At 43.6% G+C, this 22,223-nt stretch overlaps 1 protein-coding gene across 8 annotated transcripts in view; it reads left to right on the top strand.

The window, feature by feature from the left end:
• Positions 1-22,223, top strand: part of sox5 (SRY-box transcription factor 5) — a 199,839-nt gene that overhangs the window by 103,688 nt on the left and 73,928 nt on the right. For 5 of the 8 annotated variants that reach the window (XM_054753928.1, XM_054753933.1, XM_054753932.1 and 2 more), the window contains exon 1: positions 15,093-15,342. The exons of 1 other annotated variant lie outside the window; for it this stretch is intronic. In XM_054753928.1, coding sequence (XP_054609903.1) covers positions 15,266-15,342 — 77 coding nt within the window. In that variant the 5' untranslated portion in view covers positions 15,093-15,265. Of the gene's footprint in view, positions 1-15,092; positions 15,343-16,415; positions 16,618-22,223 lie in introns of those variants that run through there. 2 more of the 8 variants (XM_054753929.1, XM_054753931.1) reach the window with 2 other exon arrangements.

The following is a 22,223-nucleotide window of genomic DNA, read 5'->3' as shown; positions in this document are numbered from 1 at the left end:
CGAGCGCTTATGGATCAAAAGAGACAAAGGGAAACAGATAGAGAGGAGGAAGGAGACAGGCGAGCTCGGATCACATGACTCAGAGCATTGTGATCCTGAGTGAGGAGCATCTCTCCATCTGGCCAAAGCCAGAAACCAAGGGAGAGAGAGACGAACAGACATGAGAGAAAGTATTGAGTGAGTGCCAGCGACATCTGCTCCCGTGGGCACAGCAACATAACTCCCTCTCCATCAGCCTCAGTCAGTCTCAAAGGTACTAATAGATGCTCTATCGTTCCCCTTTTTTAGTCTATGGTAATGGTTGTGATTGTGTTTGTGTCGGACAATACAGTGGTACCTCGGTTTTCCAACACCCCAGTTTTTGTAGGATTGGGTTTTTAACGAAAATGTGTATTGTTTTTTGTACACTGTATTGGTTATCGTACGGCCAAACATTGCGCCTAACAAACCATTCAGTTTGCCCGCGTATCGTTCCGTGGAATCAAGTGGCCAAAGAAAGAATCCCACGCGTTGGAAACTCAGTCTTGTCTTGTTCATCACAAAGATGCTTGATAGTAAGACGGATTACTTGACTTCCACTTCCGTAGTACGCCCTGAGTGGGTTAGCCGCCATGTTGGTAAGCAGGATCCAGACACAGTTCACTGTGAAGATGTACTCGGCACACTGCTCTGAGATCAATTGCTCAAATAGACGGTCCAAAAGACAAGATTTGTCATTTTTTAAATTTCAGGAAAATGTAGTAGATTTATAACACTAGAAAGTTGTCAATAAACGGGATGGTGGCGCACAGTATATCACGAAGCTGCTTTGTTTCTCCGGGGGAATAGTTGAAGTCATGAATTGTCTGTTATTTTCTTGAAAATTTCTATTTTAGGAATGACGGCAATGCTACCAAGCATTCAAACAACATATTATTATCCTTTCACTTGTTTTTCCAGCATCTATCGCCTTGTCAGGGCCAATCATCAACGCCAGGGGGTTATATTTGCATGGTATCTGGACATAGTTATAATGCTGTAATGCAAAAACTTGCACTACTGTATTGTCCTCAACCCATTCTTTCATTGGCTTTTTGTCATCAGTGAGCATCTTTCAGCGTATACTGTCAGGTTATGTTTGTATCGGTGTGAGTTTCCCCCAATTGTTTGGTCTCCTTTCGATTTGATTAATGCTACTTCCTGTTATTGACACATTTCCCAATAGCATACTTCAGCATCTTGTATAGGCCTAATTGCCGCTGGAGCCATCTTGTTGACGTAACCCCTGTTACAGCCACACCGTGATTAAAAGGAAATAACAGTTGATTTCTGGTGTAGAGTTAGAAAAACATATGGTTGTGATACGGTGCCATATGAGGAAGACTTGATACGGGGTCAGAACACATAGCAGCCACACGTCTTGTGATAAGGAGCCAACCATGCCTCGCTACATTGAAAGATTCCCGGTTGAAATAGTAAAAGCAGAAAAGAAGTCATAGATAAAGACCATCCTGGTATTACTGTTGTATCTAACAAATGATTTCTGCGTCTACTTCTTGGCAAAGGATAGCATAGAATAGAATAAGGCGTTGTGTTCCAGTTGGCAGTTGGAAAAGTTGGAAAGGAAGAGTTGGGAAGTACCTGCATCTGAAAACAACAGCCAAACTTTAATCAAACAACCTGAGATCCTAACAGATTCTGAGCGAGAGCAGACAAGGTAATCTGTGTTGTCGAGGGACTGCACCTTGCTCCCCCTCCCCCCCGGGCGCCATTTATCTTTGTCGTGTTTAATGCGCAGTCAAAGTGGGTGAAAATCTTCTCTCTTAATTTCACATGTCATCTCCCGCCAAAATGCTTCAAAGACGAGGCCCTTGCCAAAGATTTCCTCCCTTCTTTCTTTTCGTCTCCGCCTTTCCTCCATCCCCGTGTTGCCATCGTCACCGCCGCTTCGGTGCCAGGAAAGGAGCGCGCATTGTCGGCTTGAGAGTTTAACTTTCAGATGTCACTCCAGTTGCATACATCTGTGACGTGCCGTGCATGTGCTCGGAGACAGAGGTGCGCTGATTGAACTGAGGACAAGAAAACATCCTCATTTTTACGGGCAATGAGCGAGCCGGGCTTCCCAACCTTTTAATGTAATCACTCACTTGTGCACGTGTACACACACGACACACAGCCAATCAATAGTGTGAGCATTGCTAAAATGTCTTTCTCTAAACATCCAAATGCTTGATCTTTATAGGTTGACACAAAAACCCAGACTTTTTTGCAGAACATAATTAGAGGTTTTTAACACCCAGTTCAACTTGTTCCTCAATACACTCTTTACATTTAAACAGCATCAGTTTTCCAACAAAATCAGTATTATTGGACCACTGTGAGCTTGTCAAAAATACCTGAAAACATTGTTTTGGAGACCAAATTTCACAATGATTAGAGGTTTCACAACAAAAATACTTTTAAAGTCCTCAGAAGTGTTCAGGAGATTCACTTTTTCCCCCCAAAGTGCTTAATTTTTGAATGAATTTCAGCTTACCTTGTGTAGCTGTGATGCATGAAGACAAGTGTACACCTGCTATTAGATTAGAATGAATTGACCCGAATGTAAGGCCTGTTTTGGGGAAAAACAAAACATAATAAAAACAATTAAAAAAATAAGTGAAAACTTGTAATTAAATTAAAGAAACAGATCAATATTTTTTAAATTGTCGTTGGAATTAAGCATGATGTTAGTCCTTTGATGTTTAAGAAGTACTCAAAGTGTCAAAAAAAGCATAAGTGGTCCTGCGAAAAACCTTTAATAACTCAAAATGTCCCGAAGTAAACTTAGCGCCTTTTGGGAATGAGCTCTTTTCGTTACTTAGCTGCTTCGCCAGAGCTCGGCTACCTGAGGCTCCCGTCGCAATACTCGAATATTTTTTTAACACCCGAGTGGGGAAAATGTGTATTTTTGAAAGAGTTAAAAATATCCGACTTTCTGTAAGACCGTGAATGCAATCTGGCTGAGTTCTCACTGGCCTGCGTTCGTTGAGATGTGATATCTTTTCCTCCCACTGTAAGCTAACTATCAATATATCCCTCCCCCCCAAAAGGAAACAAACAATAGTGTTTAATTGGATGCATCACTTAAGCATCACCTTATTGCCCTTAATGCATGGACAGATTCCTTTTGTCTTCTTTGCAGCAATGCTGGCTTGATATGTGGTGAAAAACAACAAAAAACGTTGAAAGACATTTTCAAAACAAGCACCCAACATTTTCCTGAAAAGGAGTCATTTATTCAAAGGTAGACCTACAGTACTTGTGTATCATTGGTCATCCTTGCACACGACAGGCTCCACTTCTTGAGGCGTCGGATAGTGAGGTTTAGCCAACGTACTATCACAACCCTGCTACCATAATTTCCGGACTATAGAGCGCACCAGTATGTAAGCAGTACCTGGTAAATTTAAAGAGAAAAACAAATTTGTACATACATAGGCCGCACCGGTCTGTGAGCCACAGGTGTCCACGCCGTAACATGGGATATTTAGAACACAGAAAGATGCTATACGCAGAAAGATTTTTTCAACCTTTGTAAATAAATGCTTTTTTCCGAACAGAGCCGAACAGTGCGTGTAATATGGCTAGTTAAACAGAGCCGAACAGTGAGTGTAACATGGATAGTTAAACAGTAGCCTACCAGAAAAGTCATTCATCGCCATCCTCCTCCTCCTGAGAGCTAAAACCACTCGAGTCATCTTGACAAGCATCACAATAGAACAGCCTCATAATTCCTCCGTTGTCAGTCTCTCTCGTTCTCTTTCCTTGTAGCTCTTCGTTGTCTCGAGTCAGATTAGCCATTTAGCTTGAGCTTGAGCGTTGGTAATAGTGGACGGTTGACAGTCTGAGTAGTCCTAACAGAAGCTGTAGTAATTTTACACTTGATCAAACTTGCGTAAGATGTGTCAAAGAACGCCGCATAAGACTTCAAAAAGTGATATTAGCTTCCACTTGCCTCATCCACGTCACTGCACTCGAAGCATCATGGGAAATGTAGTTTTTAGCCGCATGACTGTACAAGCCGCAGAGTTTAAAGCGTGAGAAAAAAGTATCCCCTGAAACAAAATTACGGTAGTTGGCATTCATTACGTAAAGGTTGCCGACCCCTGTGCTTGGCAGTTGTTAAATAAGTCTGCATTGATGACCATCGTCTGAACATTGGCATGCCATCAGGTGGTTTGAATTGGTTATTTTTATATTCTGCAATTTCTGCCAGCTCAGATTTCCCTAAAAGACATGAAAACGTACTTTTAAAGAGCAGTGTCACACTCAGAAGGGAGAGAGAGGAGCAAAGAGGTGGCGCTTCAAATGCATTTTCTCATGTATAAATCTCTAGACCTCGAAAATAAGATGATCCGGGTTTTTTTTTTACTAGGGGAAAAATCCACTATTATAGTCCAGCCAAGCCCGTATTTGAACCGTCTTTTTCCAGGGCGGAATCATTCACAATCTTTTTAAAAACAAGAATTGGGTGCACAAGTTTGAATTTATTTTTGCACAGGCTCAATTACATACACACATTCACCTTCAAGCCTTTGAGTGAGCGGTACTGAAGGTTTCAGAATGTCTTTTAACTTGACAAGACCAAGCCCTGTTATCTTCTCCTTAGTGACCGTGATTGACTGCAGCTGATAGTTTCTTTTCGGCAGCAGAAAAGAATGTGTCTGACAGCACTCATTGGATTGAACAACTGGACAGTACAAAGAACTTTGTGAAGATCTAAGAAGGAGGATTGTAGATTTACACAAGTTGGGAAAGTATTTTGGTCGTCCGTAAACAGTTGGATGTACGTGTTTACCTTTTTCTCTCCACATTCTATAATGAACTTTACAAGGCTATCCTGGTAAAGACGAGTCATTTGGTTTTATTTAGCATGACAACACACGACGACTTTTTATCTTCTTGACCAGATTTTAGTCAACAGTTTGCTCACCCTTATCTCCACTCGTCCAATATAGCTGACCGGAGCCTTGGCTTCTCACCCTGACTGCCTGATGCATTGGTGATAAGTGGTCACTGTGGAAACGGTCGCGGGTGTTACATGGCCTCCCACACCAAACAAAGCCTTTTCACGTCCACTGCTAATAGTCGCACCTTCTGACTGGGCGCCACTATTCAACACATTAGCGGCCAATGAGGCTTTATTGTTAGCACGTTACCAGGAACAGGGAGGGAAATACCTAGCTTAAGTAACTTTGGAAATACTGTATTAACTTCACCTTTACTCTAATGACCCCTTTTTCCACTTGACGCTTTGTACGACTTTCATTATATCAACAGGCAGAGACTGGCATGACTGGATTGTAATGAAAGAGGGAGGTGTGCCGCCCCAGCCAGCTGAGCTTGAGTGTGTTTTTACGCTATTAGCAGGCGGGGGTCAGCAGGGGTGAGGCTGTTCAGCATGTTTAATAGCCCCCGAATGGACTGTGGACATAGTAATAGACTGATAACAAACACAGGCAGGGTCATGGGTGGAGATGAAGTCATGATTATGATTCAGGGGGAAAACAAAGTAATGATGGATGTTTTGGTGGGTTTCACTATTTGGATATCTCCCCCCTCCCCCCCCCCCCCCCCATTTCTTTGTGAGGTTAGTAACTGAATAACTTATGCATACATGGCAAACAGTGCTTTGAGCAAATTAAGCATCACCTTATTGCCTTTAAAACCAGAATTCATACATTTTTTTTAATGATCCATTCAAATGTTTTTATGGAAATACTGTTCTAATTACATGACAAGTGAGGGAAAGTGAGTCCCCCGGTAGGCAATACACAGCATTAGGTAAAAAAAAAAAAAAAAGGGGGGGGGGGGTGAATTAGAACTTCTGGATGTGTTAAATGATTAGATTGCATGTGTGTGCGTGTCAGTGGTCTAATGACGGTGCTGTCTGCAGAGAATGGAACACAGGAGGGAATTAGTCGTCATTGCATATCAAAGGTTCAGCCATTAGAGACTCGGGGTAGGGTCTTCCTAATGAGGGGGGGTACCGGTGTGTGTGTTTTGTTTGCTTAGGTCACATTAGAATCACAGTTGGACACACATTCACTATGACCTGCTTTTCTATGTGGTGTCACACAAAAGGTGGGTAGCGTAGATATACAGTATATGAAATACATGTCAAAAAGCTAGATGGAGTTAGATGCGCTGTGTTGCCAGGACCCTCTGGCAAGCCTCGCCGTGCCTCTCAGTGTGGCACGGCGTGGGCAGAGGTGCCAGCGAGATCCCCGGGCTTTGTGTGACACACGAGATCAACGCCAGAGCCGTTGCACGCACACGGCGCACAATGCACCTCACACATCTCCTGTCTCCTTCTCCAATTAGAACTCTCTATATGTGCATTTGCCAGTATTAATGTGTGTGTGTGTGTGTTTCTTCATGTAGACCCATTGGCGATGCCCTCTGTGCCATCTGCACCGCCAACCCCCCACCCTCTCCCCAACCTCCCACCCGTCCCACTCATCACAAGGGTGGGCTTAACCATCTGTGTGCCAATGTGTTCCCACAGGGAGGGGAAAAGAAGGGGGGGCAACAACATGCACATGCACAAATACACCTAGAAGTGCACTTCATCTTCCTAAAATAGATGCAAAGGTGTCAATTTCATGAATCCATTTCATCAGAGCCACTGTCATGGGATAGTATTCATCTCAATATTGACTGCTAATGGATGCCAATGGGCGTTATTGTTATTATAATCAGGGGAGCACAACAACGCCTTGTCTCAGACCAGGGTAATCACATGAAAATTAGGTGCAATGTCGCGGCACCTGTAACGTGGAAGTCCCAGCAGACCGTAGTTGGTTAATGGTTTGAGTCCACAAACACGATTCAAAGGCATCCCCAGGACTTAAATGTGATGGAAAGTTTATGTAAATGTTAACACCAAGGTGGCTTGTGGTCTGGTAATGATGGTGAGTGGGTGTAGGCGTCATGCTGTTGAATGCAGGCCGCTGGCTTCTATTATGTTTGGATGATGAGGAAGGTAAGCCTTGACTTACTTGAGTTGATCGTCTCTGTATTTTGTGCAACTTCTTTTTAATCGTCTTTCATTCTGCATTCTTGCTCGTCTAAGATAGTCGGCATGTATTGTTCCTTATCAGGTCTCCACGATGAAGGAATAAGGTACTCTTGCACCCAGTGTATGTGATAAGATTAGATTTGCGCGACATATAGAAAATGGAAGTGGATTATTTAGTAAGAAAAAAAAAAGACAGAATTGAATTAAAACTAGTGGGTGTTATTGTTAAACGTGGAACAGTGGGAGCTTAAGCATAGACTCAGTGTAGCCCCCAGGCAGTGGATAGCACCATCTCCTCTTTCTTGTTCTCACCAGTAGTCTTAAAAACATATAAACAGCCTTCAAGGACCGCAAAGCCTGTGTAGAAAATCAGAAAAAAGAATTTCGTCCTCACTCTTTTCCCCTCCTCAGTCCTCGCACTTCTCCCTCGGAGCAAGTATACAAGGCGTGCGTTAGGGGGGTGGGGGGTGGCTGCCAGGGTGCATCAATCCAGAGTTGAGCTTGTGCCTTGACGTGGTGAAACACAAAATGCACAGATTTGATGCATAAACGTGTGCTCTATAAAAATAAAAAAAATGAGCAGAAGGGAATGCTGCCAAATCCCCCCATTCAGCCCGATGCTGAAAGAGGCAACATCTTGACAGCTTTGAGGTGTGTGTGTGTGTGTGTGTGCGTGTGTGTGTGTGTGCGTATGCATGTGTGCGTGCGGTGGCGGTAGTGGTAGTGGATAGAGAGAACTGAAGTAGAAGTAGATAAAAAAATGGCTAAACAAAGCTTGATAAGTGATGCACCTTTGTGGTAGAAGATTAGGAAGTGTAGGAAATTAGATAATGTATTCTAATTGGCTTCTTAAACTAAATAGTGCCATTGGTCATATAAAATGAATGGAGTGTGTCCTATAGGGGCTCTAATATCGGGCATTTTACCAATCAATAGCTAGTCTAATTCATTTTGAATTCTTTTTTGTTTGCTTGCAGATTTTCTGTATATCATCTTCTAATGTTTAGCATTATGAGTTGTATGCCAAGCCTCTTGTGTTATGTTATACAAGGGAACCCCCTTATCTCACCGCCCCTCGGACTAGCTGACTGACGTTGACAAAAGTCGTTGTCGACACAGCTGAAATCGAAACCAATTTGTGCACAATCATCCTGCCTTATCGTCATTCCGTTGACATTACAATATTTTATACTCTTATCTAAGAGAGCTGTTGCGCTAATATTGTTGTATGACAAAAAAGCTTTCGTACATGTGCAAATCTTTCTTCTGGTGGCTATAAACAAGTATAAACAATAAAAAAAACAAAAACAAATGGGTGTAGAACCCAGGTTGCTTGTAACAGGAAGTCAGTACGTGCACGTGTTAATGCTGTCTGACTACTTATGATGGAGCACGCTGCTTCCGGATAATGTGAAAGTTAACAATAGTACAACAGACCTCGACATATTAAATTTCCCTACAATGCGTAACCTTCTGCACGCATACACGTGCATGCGCATAGTTCAGTTCCAAATGTGAAAATTGTAAATAGCTCATGGTGTTATATTTGTAAATAAATTATTATTTCAATGTAAAGTCAGCTGGGATAGGCTCCAGCATACCCATGACCCCAGTGAGGATAAGCGGTATAGAAGATGGATGGATGGATGTAAAACAACCTCTTTTTTGTGTTGTTTATTTTGGTATAGTTTTTTTCCTGATGAAAGAAGGGAGTCTAATCTTTCTTTTGGTAGGTTGCATGTTTATATAGCCACAGAACACAATATATTCTGTGCCTTGAACAATCAGTCAAAATTGTCTAAAATGGCTGGTACTGAAGCCGCTGTCTTTTGAAAAATGGCTGGGATTGAATGAGTTAATGTGAACAAAAAATCAGAATTGGGCATCATACCCTGCAGTGCGAACGTAGCTTTATTGGGAGGAAGAAGTCTCAATAATGAGACCACCACGCTGCTTAGTTATCATTGTCCATTTCATTCTTCTTTCACATGTTCAAAGGTACCATCCTTAACAGTCGTGCCGTTTCAGCGGCTTGGGCAGTGCATGAAGCCAATGTTAATTTCTTCGCTGAGCCTTTTGCTTTTCACTTTCACTTTTCTTGTGTTTTACACTCTGTCTCACGCTTTGGCGACATAATGGAAGCTAAAGTTAAAAAGTTAGCTAAAAAGAACAAAAGTGACGTCCTTCCTCAGTGTAGCGATGCGACTACGTATTTCTCTGCCTACGTAAAACGAGGACCACCTGCACTTGTGTCCGAATTAAAACATACATTTCCAGCATAATGTGGTGGTTAAAAAGCAGCAGTGATTCATCTTTTGGCTCGTGCATCCGTTCACCTGTATGGTGGATTAGTGGCCGCAAGAGATTCACACGCGGCCTGTTTACATCTATGTTGGAGAAAGTGTGCATGAGAGTAGATGAGAGCGTCTGGAGCCCCCACCTGCCTGTATAAACTGGGACCTGGCATCAAGAGATAGTGACTCTATATCTTAATAGCGTCGCTTGACCGCCACTTGGCCTTCAGAGGGGACACTTGTGTCCCCCCACGATAAAACCACTTCACACAGATCTTGCGCCTCCCTGTGCTGCGCTCCGTCCGCTTGGTCTTCCTCTCCTAGGAGAGAAGATATGTGAGCTCATGCTGGGATGGAGATAAGTCCCTGGCACCAGAGGCAGTCATGCATATTTCTGGAATATTGTTGACTGAAGCAAGTTTAAGCTGACTTTCTATTGTACTGACGTATAACAGTCAGCTGATGTAGGAATGGAGTTGTTCAACTGGTTTGGGCGGCACATAAAAGCATTCCAGCACAATACTCCCATAATTACCTTGTTTTAACTGTTGGCAGACAAAAGAACTGGGACATAACTGTCACTGAATCAGTTAGGATTGGTTCTTTGTCATTTGTCACTGAGGATAAGTGGACATTTAGTCATGCCAACTCCTGTATTCAAGGTCAACCTGGCGTAAACACGGGACACAGCAGCTTTTAGCTATTACCAGTGTCCTCTGATCTTGTTGGTTTAAGGGAAAATGGCGTAATCATAATTCACATATGATCTACTTTCAAAGATCTTGACATGCAAGCGTCCCATTTGGTGGAATAGTGTGACTTGTGTGTCTTCATGGGTCTTTAAGGTTTGTTTACAGCCAGTCTCCCCATGCCCCTGCTGACAGTCGGCCCCTAATGCACTACAGCTGTTTGGGTCCCCGACACAAGGGCCTCTTATCAACGGTTTCATTGTAATGAACCCTGTGTGTGCATGCTTCTTTATGCTTTTTTTTTCCCTTTTGTGTGTGTGTGTGTGTGTGTGTGTGTATGTGTGTGTGTGTGTGTCCTTCTGGGTGTTGTTGCAATGCATCCCTACCTACACACAAGAAGCTTTGTGGCACCTTTTTGTCTTTCTCACATCGCCTCCCTCTTTTATTTCCAAGAGGCAACTTATGAACCTTTGAAACACCTAATGAGCTCTCTTTTGTTTCAGTCCAGGTGAAGCAATCGCAATCGCTTTTGTTGTCAATATTTTCTCATCATAGACACTCCAGCTGCCTTATTCATATTAAGCAATGCATGACTTGTTATCCTCACAATTGCACTGTTTTAACAGATATCTGGGGCAATCTCCATATATCAGAAAAAGCAGTGTAATAAGTGTTTGCAAGCATGCCGAAAGGCCATTTTCCCCAATCTGAAGCATTTGTAGATTAAAAAAATAAATACATTCTACATATATATATATAATTTCTTTTTTATTTATTCCCCAGCTGTTTTGCAGGGCCAAGGAGAGATGCCGTTCCAAATCAATCCTGCGTTTAGTGTTGGAATTTGATTCAATTATTTGGCGTATTCTTCCCATTCGACCATGAATTACAATAGGTGAATAGAAAACCAATGCCACTGATTGTTGTTGACGCTGTTATGTGGAGTCAAACGTGGAGTTTGTCTGTGCTTGTAATCTATTATTTTTGGAATCTTTACACTTGCTGTATAAGGTGATCATTTGCTGTTGTCTTTTTAGTCACTTAATGGATGTTACATCATTTGCAGTTAGGAGTCATTTTTGTTGTCTTTGGATCTGCCAAACGCTTTGAATGCTATTCGCCTACACAATTTGGATTTATAATGGCTTCTGAATGGTATTATCAATAGGCTGTTGGCTGGTTTGCTTGTTTCAGATAAAGGGCTGTCACCTAATAATCTACAGCAACGATCCTAGTTCAAAATAATGTTGTTCCTGAAAGTTTTCAGACACGTTCATCACATTAACTGTATTTGTCATGTGTGTGCAGTTCAGTGACAGGGCTGGTTTTGGATGGCCCACCACCACCCCCCTCATTTCAGTGTGTGTGTGTTTAAGTATTACAGAAGTGGCAGTCTGTCAACTCCGCTTTCCTCTCTCCTGACCGGAACAATGGCTAGATTGGCCGTATGTGTGACACGCAGACCACACACCACTAATAGTGACTGACAGCACAAAGAGCTAAAAAGCAGCGTGCACTCCTGACACACAACATGTACAGTATGCACACCTGAGGACACAATAGGTGTGACTGGCGAAGGTTGTGTTTTGTGTGTTTGGTGTGTGTGTGCGTTCATGCATGAGAGGGCCGGCATATGTTCTGTTGAAAGTGTTCAGCTGTCTGCTTGTAACCAAATCAAATCCACGTAGCAGAATCAAATGGCTCATTCTGGCTGCATCAAAACAAAAGAAGTAAGTAAGGACTCCAACGCTTTTATTTAGAAGTCATGTTCTGCTGGAGCTATTCATACTATTCATAAACATGGCCATGAAAATGGATGGAGGACGTTGTGTTCGGAATCATGCAGCCACACAATGGCTGGCTAATGGCCACACAATAAGTACATTGAGACGTTGGGAATGATGGAAGGGAAGCGGGGATATTATTGTGCAAATGTGCGCAAGTGTTTTCAGAAAAACCTGGAAAATGAATTAGTGCACAATAGATTTACAGTACCTTTGGTCAGTGACTGTGGTGTGGCTTTATTGAGAAACTGCTGGCACCAATGAGGGTTAAGGTTTGAACCCTGGTGTTGGAAAACTGGTGCAAAATAGGTACTTTACCTGTAGAAGTATTGTGGATGTAACGGATGTGTAAGAGTACGTTGGTAAACCTCGCTCACTGACACCTTAAGGAGAAGAGGTTATCTGCATATTGAGTTGACGGTCCGTGCTTTTAGCTCGATGGCTAGCGCTCGCTGCTCTCATTCTGAACCAGGCGGGCTACATTGATACAGTATCTGAAGTGATTAGTGAGCATACCACTCACCTTTTCAGCAAGCACTTGTACAACATTATATTTTTTCAAGGGACAATGCTATGGAAATTAAACTTGGATGCACTTTAGAGTAGTCAGTGTAGGGCTTGTATAGCAAGATAGAACTGCTATCCATTAAAAATGGCTCAACACGCAGCCATTATTGTCAAATAGCTGCCAACACAAGTAGGTAGCAAGATAATTGCCTCTTGCCTACAGTCGAGCATAGTGGCGGTAGCGGCATGGTCTGGGGCTGCATGAGTGCTGCCAGCACTGGGGAGCAGTTCAGCAGGGCATTACCCCCTCCCATGGGAAAAATAAAAAAAATAAAACAAATGATAATATATAGACACTCCTCATCAAAATGTTAAGACCGATTTAAATATTGCAGTCATTTCGATTTTGCGCTGTTGGATCTTAAGGAGGTTCTAAGTAGAGCTTCAGAATGCAAAAGCAAGAAATGAGGGTGAGACAAAAAAAATCTGAATAAGCAATTTATTGCAAACAACAATTAAACTGACATTGGCTGTTCATCAGCTGATCAAAAGTGTAAGACCATAGCTCAAAAAAACCTGAAAACTTCCTAAAATACAAATACAATGTTCAAAAAAGCACTCTGTCATGAGTAGCTGTGCCATTCTTTTTAATAACGTCAAAAATTGGTTTGGGCATGCTTGATGCCAGTGTTTCCAGGAGGCTAGTGGGAATGTTGCTCCAGGTGGTGGTCATGGAGGGCATCCACTCTCTGGAACTGATGTCCGTTTTTGTAAACTTCCCTTGCGAACAGGTATTGCGAACTGCAGCGTTGCCCTGTTGAGAAAGCGAGTCATTACCACACAGGCGAGGGCCTTCGTCATGAGGGATGCCCCCTGCAACATCTCCACATAACCAGCTGCCGTTTGACACCCATGCACAACCTGAAGCTCCATTGTTCCATGGAAGGTTAATGGTGGCGCACCCACCACTGTGCCGTGTGGATAGAAAACATGTCAGGTGGGATCTCCTTGTCATTGCAGCCATTCCAGTAACATTGGAAGCCATTAGGACCGTCAAGGTTTATGTTTTTTAAACTTTCTTCCACCTTTCATTGACCCATGTTTGAAGCTCTCATACAAATTCCAAACAAGGAATTTTGTGGCATTGAAGGAGAATAGGCTTTTGAAGATGTTTTATGTTCTTATAATAGCCTTCTCTCGCAGATGCCGTCTGATGGTTATTGGACTGCCCTCGGCACCGGTAACAACATTTATGTGTCCTGTGTCTTGATGGACAGTCAGTGGCATCCTCCAGCTCAGGGTCGGTGACATTTTTTTGGGGTCGACTACTTGACTTTTTTTTTCATAACCCTCAGGATGTTTTATATGTTTAAAATGACTTATGAATGAATGTCTTACTGCGTCCAACCTCAGTAGCAATAGCGTGCTGCGAGAGGCCTTGCTTATGCAGCTCAACAATGTGACCGAGTTCAAAAAGAGAACGTTTTTTTGCCTTTGTCATCAAGAGATCATGACAGTGTAAATACCTGACACGGAATCTCCATTTTTGTCAAGATTTTGGCTTTTCAACGCTGCGGTCTGAAAGATTTGTTCAGCTGATGAACAGTCTGTTTCACTTGAATGCTTCGTTGCAATAAATTGCTTACTCAGTTTTTTTTTTTGTCTCACTCCCATTTCTTCATTTTGCATATTGAAACCTCCTTAAGATCCAACGGTGCAAAATGTGCATTCTTGCAATTTTTCAACTGGTCTTAAAGTTTTGATGAGGAGTGTATGTATGTATATTCATTCATTCATCCATCGCGGGGTATGCTGGAGCCTATCCCAGCTGACTTTGGGCAAAAGGCGGGGTACACCTTGGACTGGTCGCCAGCCTATCGCAGGGCACATGTAGACAAACAACCATTCACGCTCACATTCATACCTATGGACAATTTAGAGTTGCCAATTAACCTAACATGCATGTTTGTGGAATGTGGGAGGACACCGGAGTACCCGGAGAAAACCCACGCACACACGGGGAGAACATGCAAACTCCACACAGAGGTGCCCAAGCGGAGACTCGAACCCAGGTCGTCCTGATCTCCTGACTGTGTGGCCAACATGCCACAATTGATATTGATATTTTTTTAGATTTAAAAAAATCAATAAACATTTCCCTCTCTTAGCATTTTCGATGTGCAGCACTTTTCGGCAAGGCAGCTTGCCTTTCAGACTTGTGTCGACGTCATCTGTGGTTGTATCATTTCCTTTCATTTGCATCCTTTTAATAGCAGTTTACACAGCAGAAGATTGAAATCATTCGGAGAAAGAGGCAGGAAGTGAAAACGTTGTTGACCCCATAGATGAACGTACAGAAGGTTTTCTGGGCCAACAAAAGGTGCAAACACATGCACGTGACATGATGAGCTAAAACATTAAATAGAACTTATCTGTGATAGTTCCCTGTGCATTGCGTAACATAGACTTTCTTATCATCCAAGAGTGTCTACATGATTTGCGGCTGTTGGCTTGAGTGTGTGAAAACCGTGTGTGTGTGAGTGAAAGTGTGAGAGTTGGTCTTGAGGAAGGGGGCAGCACTGATGTGCCTTTGATGAGCTCTCTGGTCAAATGGTCCCTCCCCTCACGCACACACACGAGATGAGAATGAGGCTTCTGCTGCTGGCCCTTTAAGAGCTGGATCTCACAGCTTCCAGCCAGGGGAGGAGAATAGGAGGGACAGAGGCAGAGAGAGAGAGAGAGAGAGAGAGGGTGGGTGTCAGTCTGAAAGTGTGTGAGTAGAGAGAGAGAGGAACACACACATACAGTCATACAGAGAAAGAGAGAGAGAGCGGTGTGTGTATGCGTGTGTGTGTGTGTGTGTGAGAAAGGTTGAAGGATCACTCTTATCCCGTCTTGTTTTGAGGGGGAGACTTCACCTTGTTCATCAGAGCATTGTGGGACTGTTTTATGTTGTTGTTGTCGAGAGAGACGGACCCTTACTCCAGCATGCTCACTGAGCCTGAGCTACCTCAGGAGTGTAACAGGTACGTGCGGACCCTCCCTCACACAGACACGCTCACACACGCGCGCACACACAGATGAGTTAGCGGAAGATGAGTGTTGTGACATTGCGTGTGGCGGTTGTCAATGCATGTGAAAGGAGCGCTGATATTAAATGCATGGGCAAATGTGCGATGAGATAAAAGTGTGTAAAAGAACTTGTGTGTGTGTGTGTGAGAGAGCGATAAATACTGTGATGTGTGTGTGTGTGTATGTCGATGCTCATCATCCACTTTCATCACTTTATTTCTATCTCTATTATGTCTATCTTCCGCTGATAGATGTTTCTTGTAAAAGCTGCACTTTTTTTGGAATAAGTAGCCACATTTTATATTTCGAGCCCAACTTGAAATACCGAAAGCCATCGCCGTGACTTAGGCTCCTGTTTTACAAATATCACCGGTTTAGTTTTCACTTAATCCCGCTTTGTAATCCCATTGTCCAATCCCTACGATGTCATTTTTTCCGCTCTTCCCTGATATGATAACGTTGCCCCTCTGACGTTGTCTTCATTTAAAGGTGTGAAACCTGTAACCTGAAATCAATCGTGTTGTGAGAGGCAGATTATGTTCTCATAGCTCCCACAACCCGGCGTTTTCACACACACATGTTGACTTTTATGGCATTAAGAAGTAGCGCTCTGTTTGCCCCATGAATCTAATCTTTTGTTTCGAGATAAACTGGGGAGGAGTTGGAGGAGGGGGGGATTTCAGGGACCCTTGAGTAAAAACACGTTGAAATATGTGTTTTTCCTAATAATCAAATCCGTCAAAGTGATTGAGAGGCAGGAGGGGAGCAATATAACAACAGCAAGGGAGGAATTAGGAATGTAAAGGATTACACAGGAAAGCAGAATGTATAGAGATAAATGTGGGGATTACAATGATTTAAGTGGCGAGCACTTAAAACTCTTTGCTTTCCAGTAATGCACTCCATCACTGCATTGCATGTGTGTGTGTGTGTGTGTGTGTGTGCGTGTGTGTGTGTGTGTGTATGCATGCACAAGCAAGGGGGTATCTCGTACTCTTCTGTGTGTGTGTGTGTGTGTGTGTGTGTGTGTGTGCGTGTGTGTGGATCGCCACTCTCTCCTCGGAGTTGTCAGTGCGTGTGCTCTCCATCCTCGTTGGCCGCGATGCTCTCGGTTCCTGTGTCTCTGTAAGTGTCTTCATCTTTTCATCGCACTTCCTCTCCCTTTGCTTACCACCGCTTCTTCTCTTCCTTTCCACAATCTGATGGAGAGTTTTGTAAGAGTTTCTTAGGTGAGAAAGAACTTTTGTGTAGTATTTTATATATGTTCTGTAACTGACATTGTTTTCCCGCTTCGTTGTGCGTGAAAACTTTCAGTTGAAACCTTCTCCTTTGTGGCTTTGTGTGTTTGCGCCACATTGACAAGGACATGAGAATTAACGAAGGGGAAAAGGATTTATGTGGCCAAATCGACACATTCCTCCATGATGGACAGAAGAAAAGATGTGAGGGGAAAGTGACAGAAAAGTGAGAATGGCCTAAATTGTGTGCGCGGGGGGGAGGACAAGGTCTCACTCTGCTGCTTGCTCAATGTTAAAGAAGTTGCAGCGGCGATGCTGGGGTTGTTGGTGAGTTTTTACACCCCTCCATTTGTCCCCGCTATTTATTGCTGTGTGATCTTTTAAAATGGGGGTGTGAGCACTTTTGAGACACTTTTTAAAATTTTTTTTTTGACGATTTTTGTTTTTGTCATGGTTTCGAACCAGTTTAAGTGCCACTCCCAGTACGTCATGTAGATGAAAGTGATACGTGTGTGTGAGGAAATATGTGTGTGAAGGCCAAAGAGAGAGTAATTAAGTAGCGTGTCCGTGCTCTGCAAACTAATGCACTATGCTGCCCCTCTCTGTCCCGTCCTCCATCACACACACGCACACACACACACACACACACACACACACACACACACACGCACGCACACTAGGACTGGAGGCCATTGTTGGGACCATATTGTGCGTCCCCTGAGAGCCTTGATAACCGTGTCTCCATCCATGGAGGAAAATAGAAAAATACCAGTGGAGGAAACTAAACCCCCACAACCAGCTGAGCGGCTGTGTTTGTTGTGTCTGTGTCCGGTCTTGTCACATGACGTGGGGTCACATGGTCGGAGTGAAAGGTCAGGCGGAGGTATTGCATGGTTAGTCGAGCAGTGCTCACTTTAAATTCATCCATCAGTCCCCGCAGGATCTTTTCCCCAACACACATCTTCCACAATACGAGGCAGTGTTAGGGGTTGTGTGGTTCCTCCCAGCTGGCTACAATAACGCCTCTGTCTGTCCAGGTAGCGCGACAGGGAGGAGGTTGAAAGTTTTGGGGAGAGAGAGAGCAGCTGTGTCATTTGGAGAATGAACTCACATGTGTGTGTGGTTTGCAGCAGGGAACGGAGCAAGCGGGTGGGGTGGGTGGCTGCGCTGACAGCGAGACAAATGTCGCGACTCCCCGTATGGATCGCTTCGCAAATAGCCACGCCGGAGCAACAATGGCGAAAAGTCGTTGCCTCGCTCAATAAACACGAACGAAAAGGGAACGCACGGGGTAGCCTTCCACCGGATGCACTTTTTCCCTCATTCTCCGTCTGTCTCCTTTCAAACAAGCGCCCCTTCCCCTCCTCTCCCCTCACACACACACACTCCTCATAGACACACACACATTGTCGTCCTCGCTTCTTCCTCCAGATTTTCCCACGCGCTCGTCTTCACTTGTCTGGACTTTAAACTGATGTGACAATGTTGATTTTTCTCTTCATTTTCCTTGCTTTAGAATGTGTGTGTGATTAAACAGCAGTGACATTAAGGTGCTGTATGTGTGTGTTTGTGTATTGCCGCCTTTTGTGGCCACGCTGGACAGGAAACAGAGTTCGGGCTAACAGCGGCCAATTTGCTACCTCTCACAGAGGACCCTTTGTGTGTGTGTGTGTGTGTGTGTGTGTGTGTGTTGGGTGTGTGAGCATTCTGTGGCCGTTACACACTTTCTTTAAGTGTTCATCGGGGGAAAATCCAGCGTGCATTGCTAAGAGCACAAAAATGTCACAGTGCAGTCACAGTTATAAATAGTCAAGATGGATCATATAAGGCACAATCTTTACAATATTCAGTGCCTTTCGCCCATGTTGCTGCCACCTATAAATAGATATTAGGCAATTTCCCTCCAGGGAATGAGGGCTGGAGTGACCTTCTTGCAAACAGCTGATTGTGTAAAGAGCGGGCAGTACAGAAAACAACACCAGGCCAAGAGAGAAAAGGCGTTATGGCGTATGTGTTAAAATTCCCCCTTGAGGATGTACAGTAAATGTTGCGCTCGGAGGCAAAACGCCCCAGGCTCAAGTATTCCGGAGAACAATTTCAAAGACACACTCGGGATTATATCATTGCCGATGCACGCGCACTTCTTCCAATGGATGTGGCGGCGTGCTCGTGTCCTAAAGCGAGGCAGTACATGCACATTCGCTTTACGGCGGAATTCTCCAGAGGAGGCTCCCACGCTCCCTGAAAGGAGTTAACAAGAGCAGTTAGCGCCATCATTATGTTAGCAGCCAACGTGTGTGGGGAGAGTGTGAGCTTTCTACCTTTCATATTTGTGTGTGTGTGTGTGTGTGTGTGACAATACAACACATTTTTTTACAAGAAATGCCAGATCTTATTTAATCCTACCCTTTCTTATGTCTCAGCAATTACTGATAGTTTCTTTTTCCGTATCAAATAGTAACACAAACAGTGACAAAATGTAGTCACCATAAGCTGGCCGCGTGTATTTAAACATGCTTGCGTAAGCCTCGCCACTGCATGCCGTGCCAGCATGAAGCCGGATGAGTTGATTACAGCAAAGCGACCAGCCAGGAGGCGGTTAACCGGCGTCCACGGCGATTATTCGTCCGGTTAATGGACGCGCGTCCCCGTTCCGATTAGTGACTTAGCAGCGGTGGACATATGTGATATGAGAGCGACTTAGCCGAGGAGCCGCTAATCATCAAAAAGCCAAGGGGGAAGTGGCGCTCTAATCTCAGCTTAACGCTGTCACCGTGTGCGCGGTTGTGTGTTTGCGTGTGTGTGTGCGTGCGTGCGGTTTCTGCATCAGTTTGTGTAATACAGGAGACAAACAACAGATTAAGAGTTTTGCGTCTTTCGATTTAGTTCACAAACACACATAGCAGTGAGGTGTCATTTAAAAATCTTTACAGATGTGCAACAAAGCCTAGTTGTGTGTAAAGTTGTGTGGCTCCTGCATGGGTTTGTGCGATAGACGAGACACACAACAGATTACTTGTACTTGGAATTCAAAAATACGTCTTGCGGTGGGGTGTCGTTTAAAAATCTTTACGGACTTGCAGGAAAGGTCACGAGCGTGTGCAAGGTTGTGTAGTTTCTGCATGAGTTCGTGTACGACAGGTGACACACAGCAGTTATAGTTTTGCTATCTATTTGTTAGAAAGGCAAAAACACACAGAGGAGTGTCATTTCTGCACAGCATTGTGCTCCAGAGCAGACAAACAATATCTTTTGATGTGTTTTTTAAATTAAAAATCCACAAAGGAGTGGGACATCGTCTCAAAGTCATCAGGGGTGAATAGGTCGTGATGTGTGTGTGTATGTGTGTAGTTTCTGTATGATGTGTAACAGAGGAGACAAACACCATACAAAGATGTTGCGTTATGATTGGACTTCCACGGTGGGATATGTGTATGAGTGTTTGTAACAGAGTAGAACTCTGCAACAATAGATGTTGCTTTTATATTTACATTTTTTGCAGAAGTAACGTCATGACAGCCTTTTAAATTCCCGAGAGTGTGTGTGTGTGTGTGTGTGTGTGTTGAGTTTGTGTTAGACTTGTTTCATTCAGAAACACACATCCGAGTGGGATATCTCATTGCAGCTTCCAAGAGAGGGAAGATAAGGTGTTTCCAATAGGATCGTTTAAAACCTGACAGTTACGTCGAGAGACTTGTGTGTGTTTTTCTCGCACAGGAAAACAAGCGACAGATTTTTTCCCGTTCAAAAATAAACATAAGAGTGAGGTGTCCTTTCAAGTCATGACAGCTTTGTCCTGTGAGGAGTTGTGTGCTTGATTTGACAAGTTCAGCTTTTTTAGCTTTGCAGAAATTAAGCAAATATTCTCTAATTATGACCTGGACCGAGCTGCCAACTTATCATTTTAAGTAACAAGAAAAAAAATTTGATAATCCCCGCATCACTCTTGGCTTCCAAACGTCTTCCTCCAGGTCTCCGGCGGCGTGACAGCCCCTGCCAAAGTTTAAATGAAGTAACCTGCGCACACGCCGTGCCCAATTGTGTAGTAATTCCACTTCAAAGGCAAAAAAGGGGGAGGGAGGGGATTTTATTGCCGGAGAGGAGCTGCAAATGGCCTCCCCTCTGAGGAAGTAGTAGTAAGTTGGGAAGACGGGGTGGGGGGAAGGAGAAAGAAGAGAAAAGAGCCAGGAACAGCACACTCTTGTCTAAAATATCATCAACGCCGCTACTATTTTTTTTACTGATTCAAAGGTGACCCCAGGTCTGTGTGTATAGAGGGTTATGATTAGGCCGAGGTGTGCACGGGACACAAGGGGACGTGTGTGTGTGTGTGTGTGTGTGTGTGTGTGTGTGTGGGTCCGTATGTGAAACAAAAGACCTCAGTGTGAGCGAGTGAAAGGAGGTAAAGTAAACAGGGAGTGATGAAGACAGACCTGCAGTGTTAGGGCCTCTGTTGTATGTATGCATGCATGTATGCATGTGTGTGTGTGTGTGCTAGTTTGCACAGCTGGGCCAGCCTCTCCACATTGGCTCTTGTGTGAATGGAAGAACTATGATTTATGCACTCACTCTCTGCTTTGTCACCACAAGTGACATGCACTCTATCATAAACGTTATCTTCAGTCAATTACACTTTTAATGTCAATCGAGCTTAATGATAGCGGCTTTATCTGCAGCCTTTTGTCATAGACACAACTTGTTGTTGATCATTTATGGCGTGTCTTTTTGCTGAGTAAGGCGGAGCAGATAAAGAAAGCCATTGCGGTGCACAATCCACCGTAATGACTTGCATGGATATGCGCTTTATTGTTGCACTTTAAGGCTTTAAAAATCAATGCGAAGTCGTATTTGCAGGATGCATTACAAAGCAACAGGCGGTGCTATATTGTACCATTGTATCCAATCAGGACCCCGAAAAAGCACAGTGGATTAAGAAAAAGAACAAGTCTTATATGAGACTGTCCATGGGAGAAAAGCCAAAATAACATTTTTTTGGTACTTTGCAACAATAACTCGAGTTTGCTAGGGCATGACCTCAAGCTGAAAGTTTAGCACCACTTGATGTCAAGCTCCTTTTTGCCTTAATCTTGTTTTAGTAATGGTTTGATTTAATTTCCAATAAAGAAATGCATGAGTCACCCATTAGACCGTAATGCGGTTACAAGAATTCACTGATTTGAATGAAAAGTTGCACAGCACTCATATGATTACTGTGTGAATTGATTACATACTGCAGACCTGCCAACATGAATCCATTTTTCGTCCTCGACACGCATTTTGACCCTTAATTATGCTTGTACGCTTTGCTGCTCTCCAGGTACGCCTAATCCACCTATTCGCCTAATACTGAGCCTGAATTACGTAGTGTGCTTGAACGTGTCATCACCGGAACACAACAATGCATGGACAGCATGCGGACCACCGTCGGGGGAAGTACTCATCATTTCTTCATGGTTGGCCGGTCTGCTGAGTTTTGGCATGTTGTAAAACCAAAATGAACTTGTGATATATTTAGGTATTACACTAATTAGCTTGCTAATGTGTCACCTATAACCCAAAGCTAAGATGTGGATATTTTGTTCAGATAGATTAGCATA

This window comes from Dunckerocampus dactyliophorus, chromosome 15 (genome assembly GCF_027744805.1).
Source record: "Dunckerocampus dactyliophorus isolate RoL2022-P2 chromosome 15, RoL_Ddac_1.1, whole genome shotgun sequence".
NCBI lineage: Eukaryota > Metazoa > Chordata > Actinopteri > Syngnathiformes > Syngnathidae > Dunckerocampus > Dunckerocampus dactyliophorus.
The sequence above is the reverse complement of the archived record's forward strand: the minus strand, read 5'-3'. Positions and strand labels throughout refer to the sequence as shown.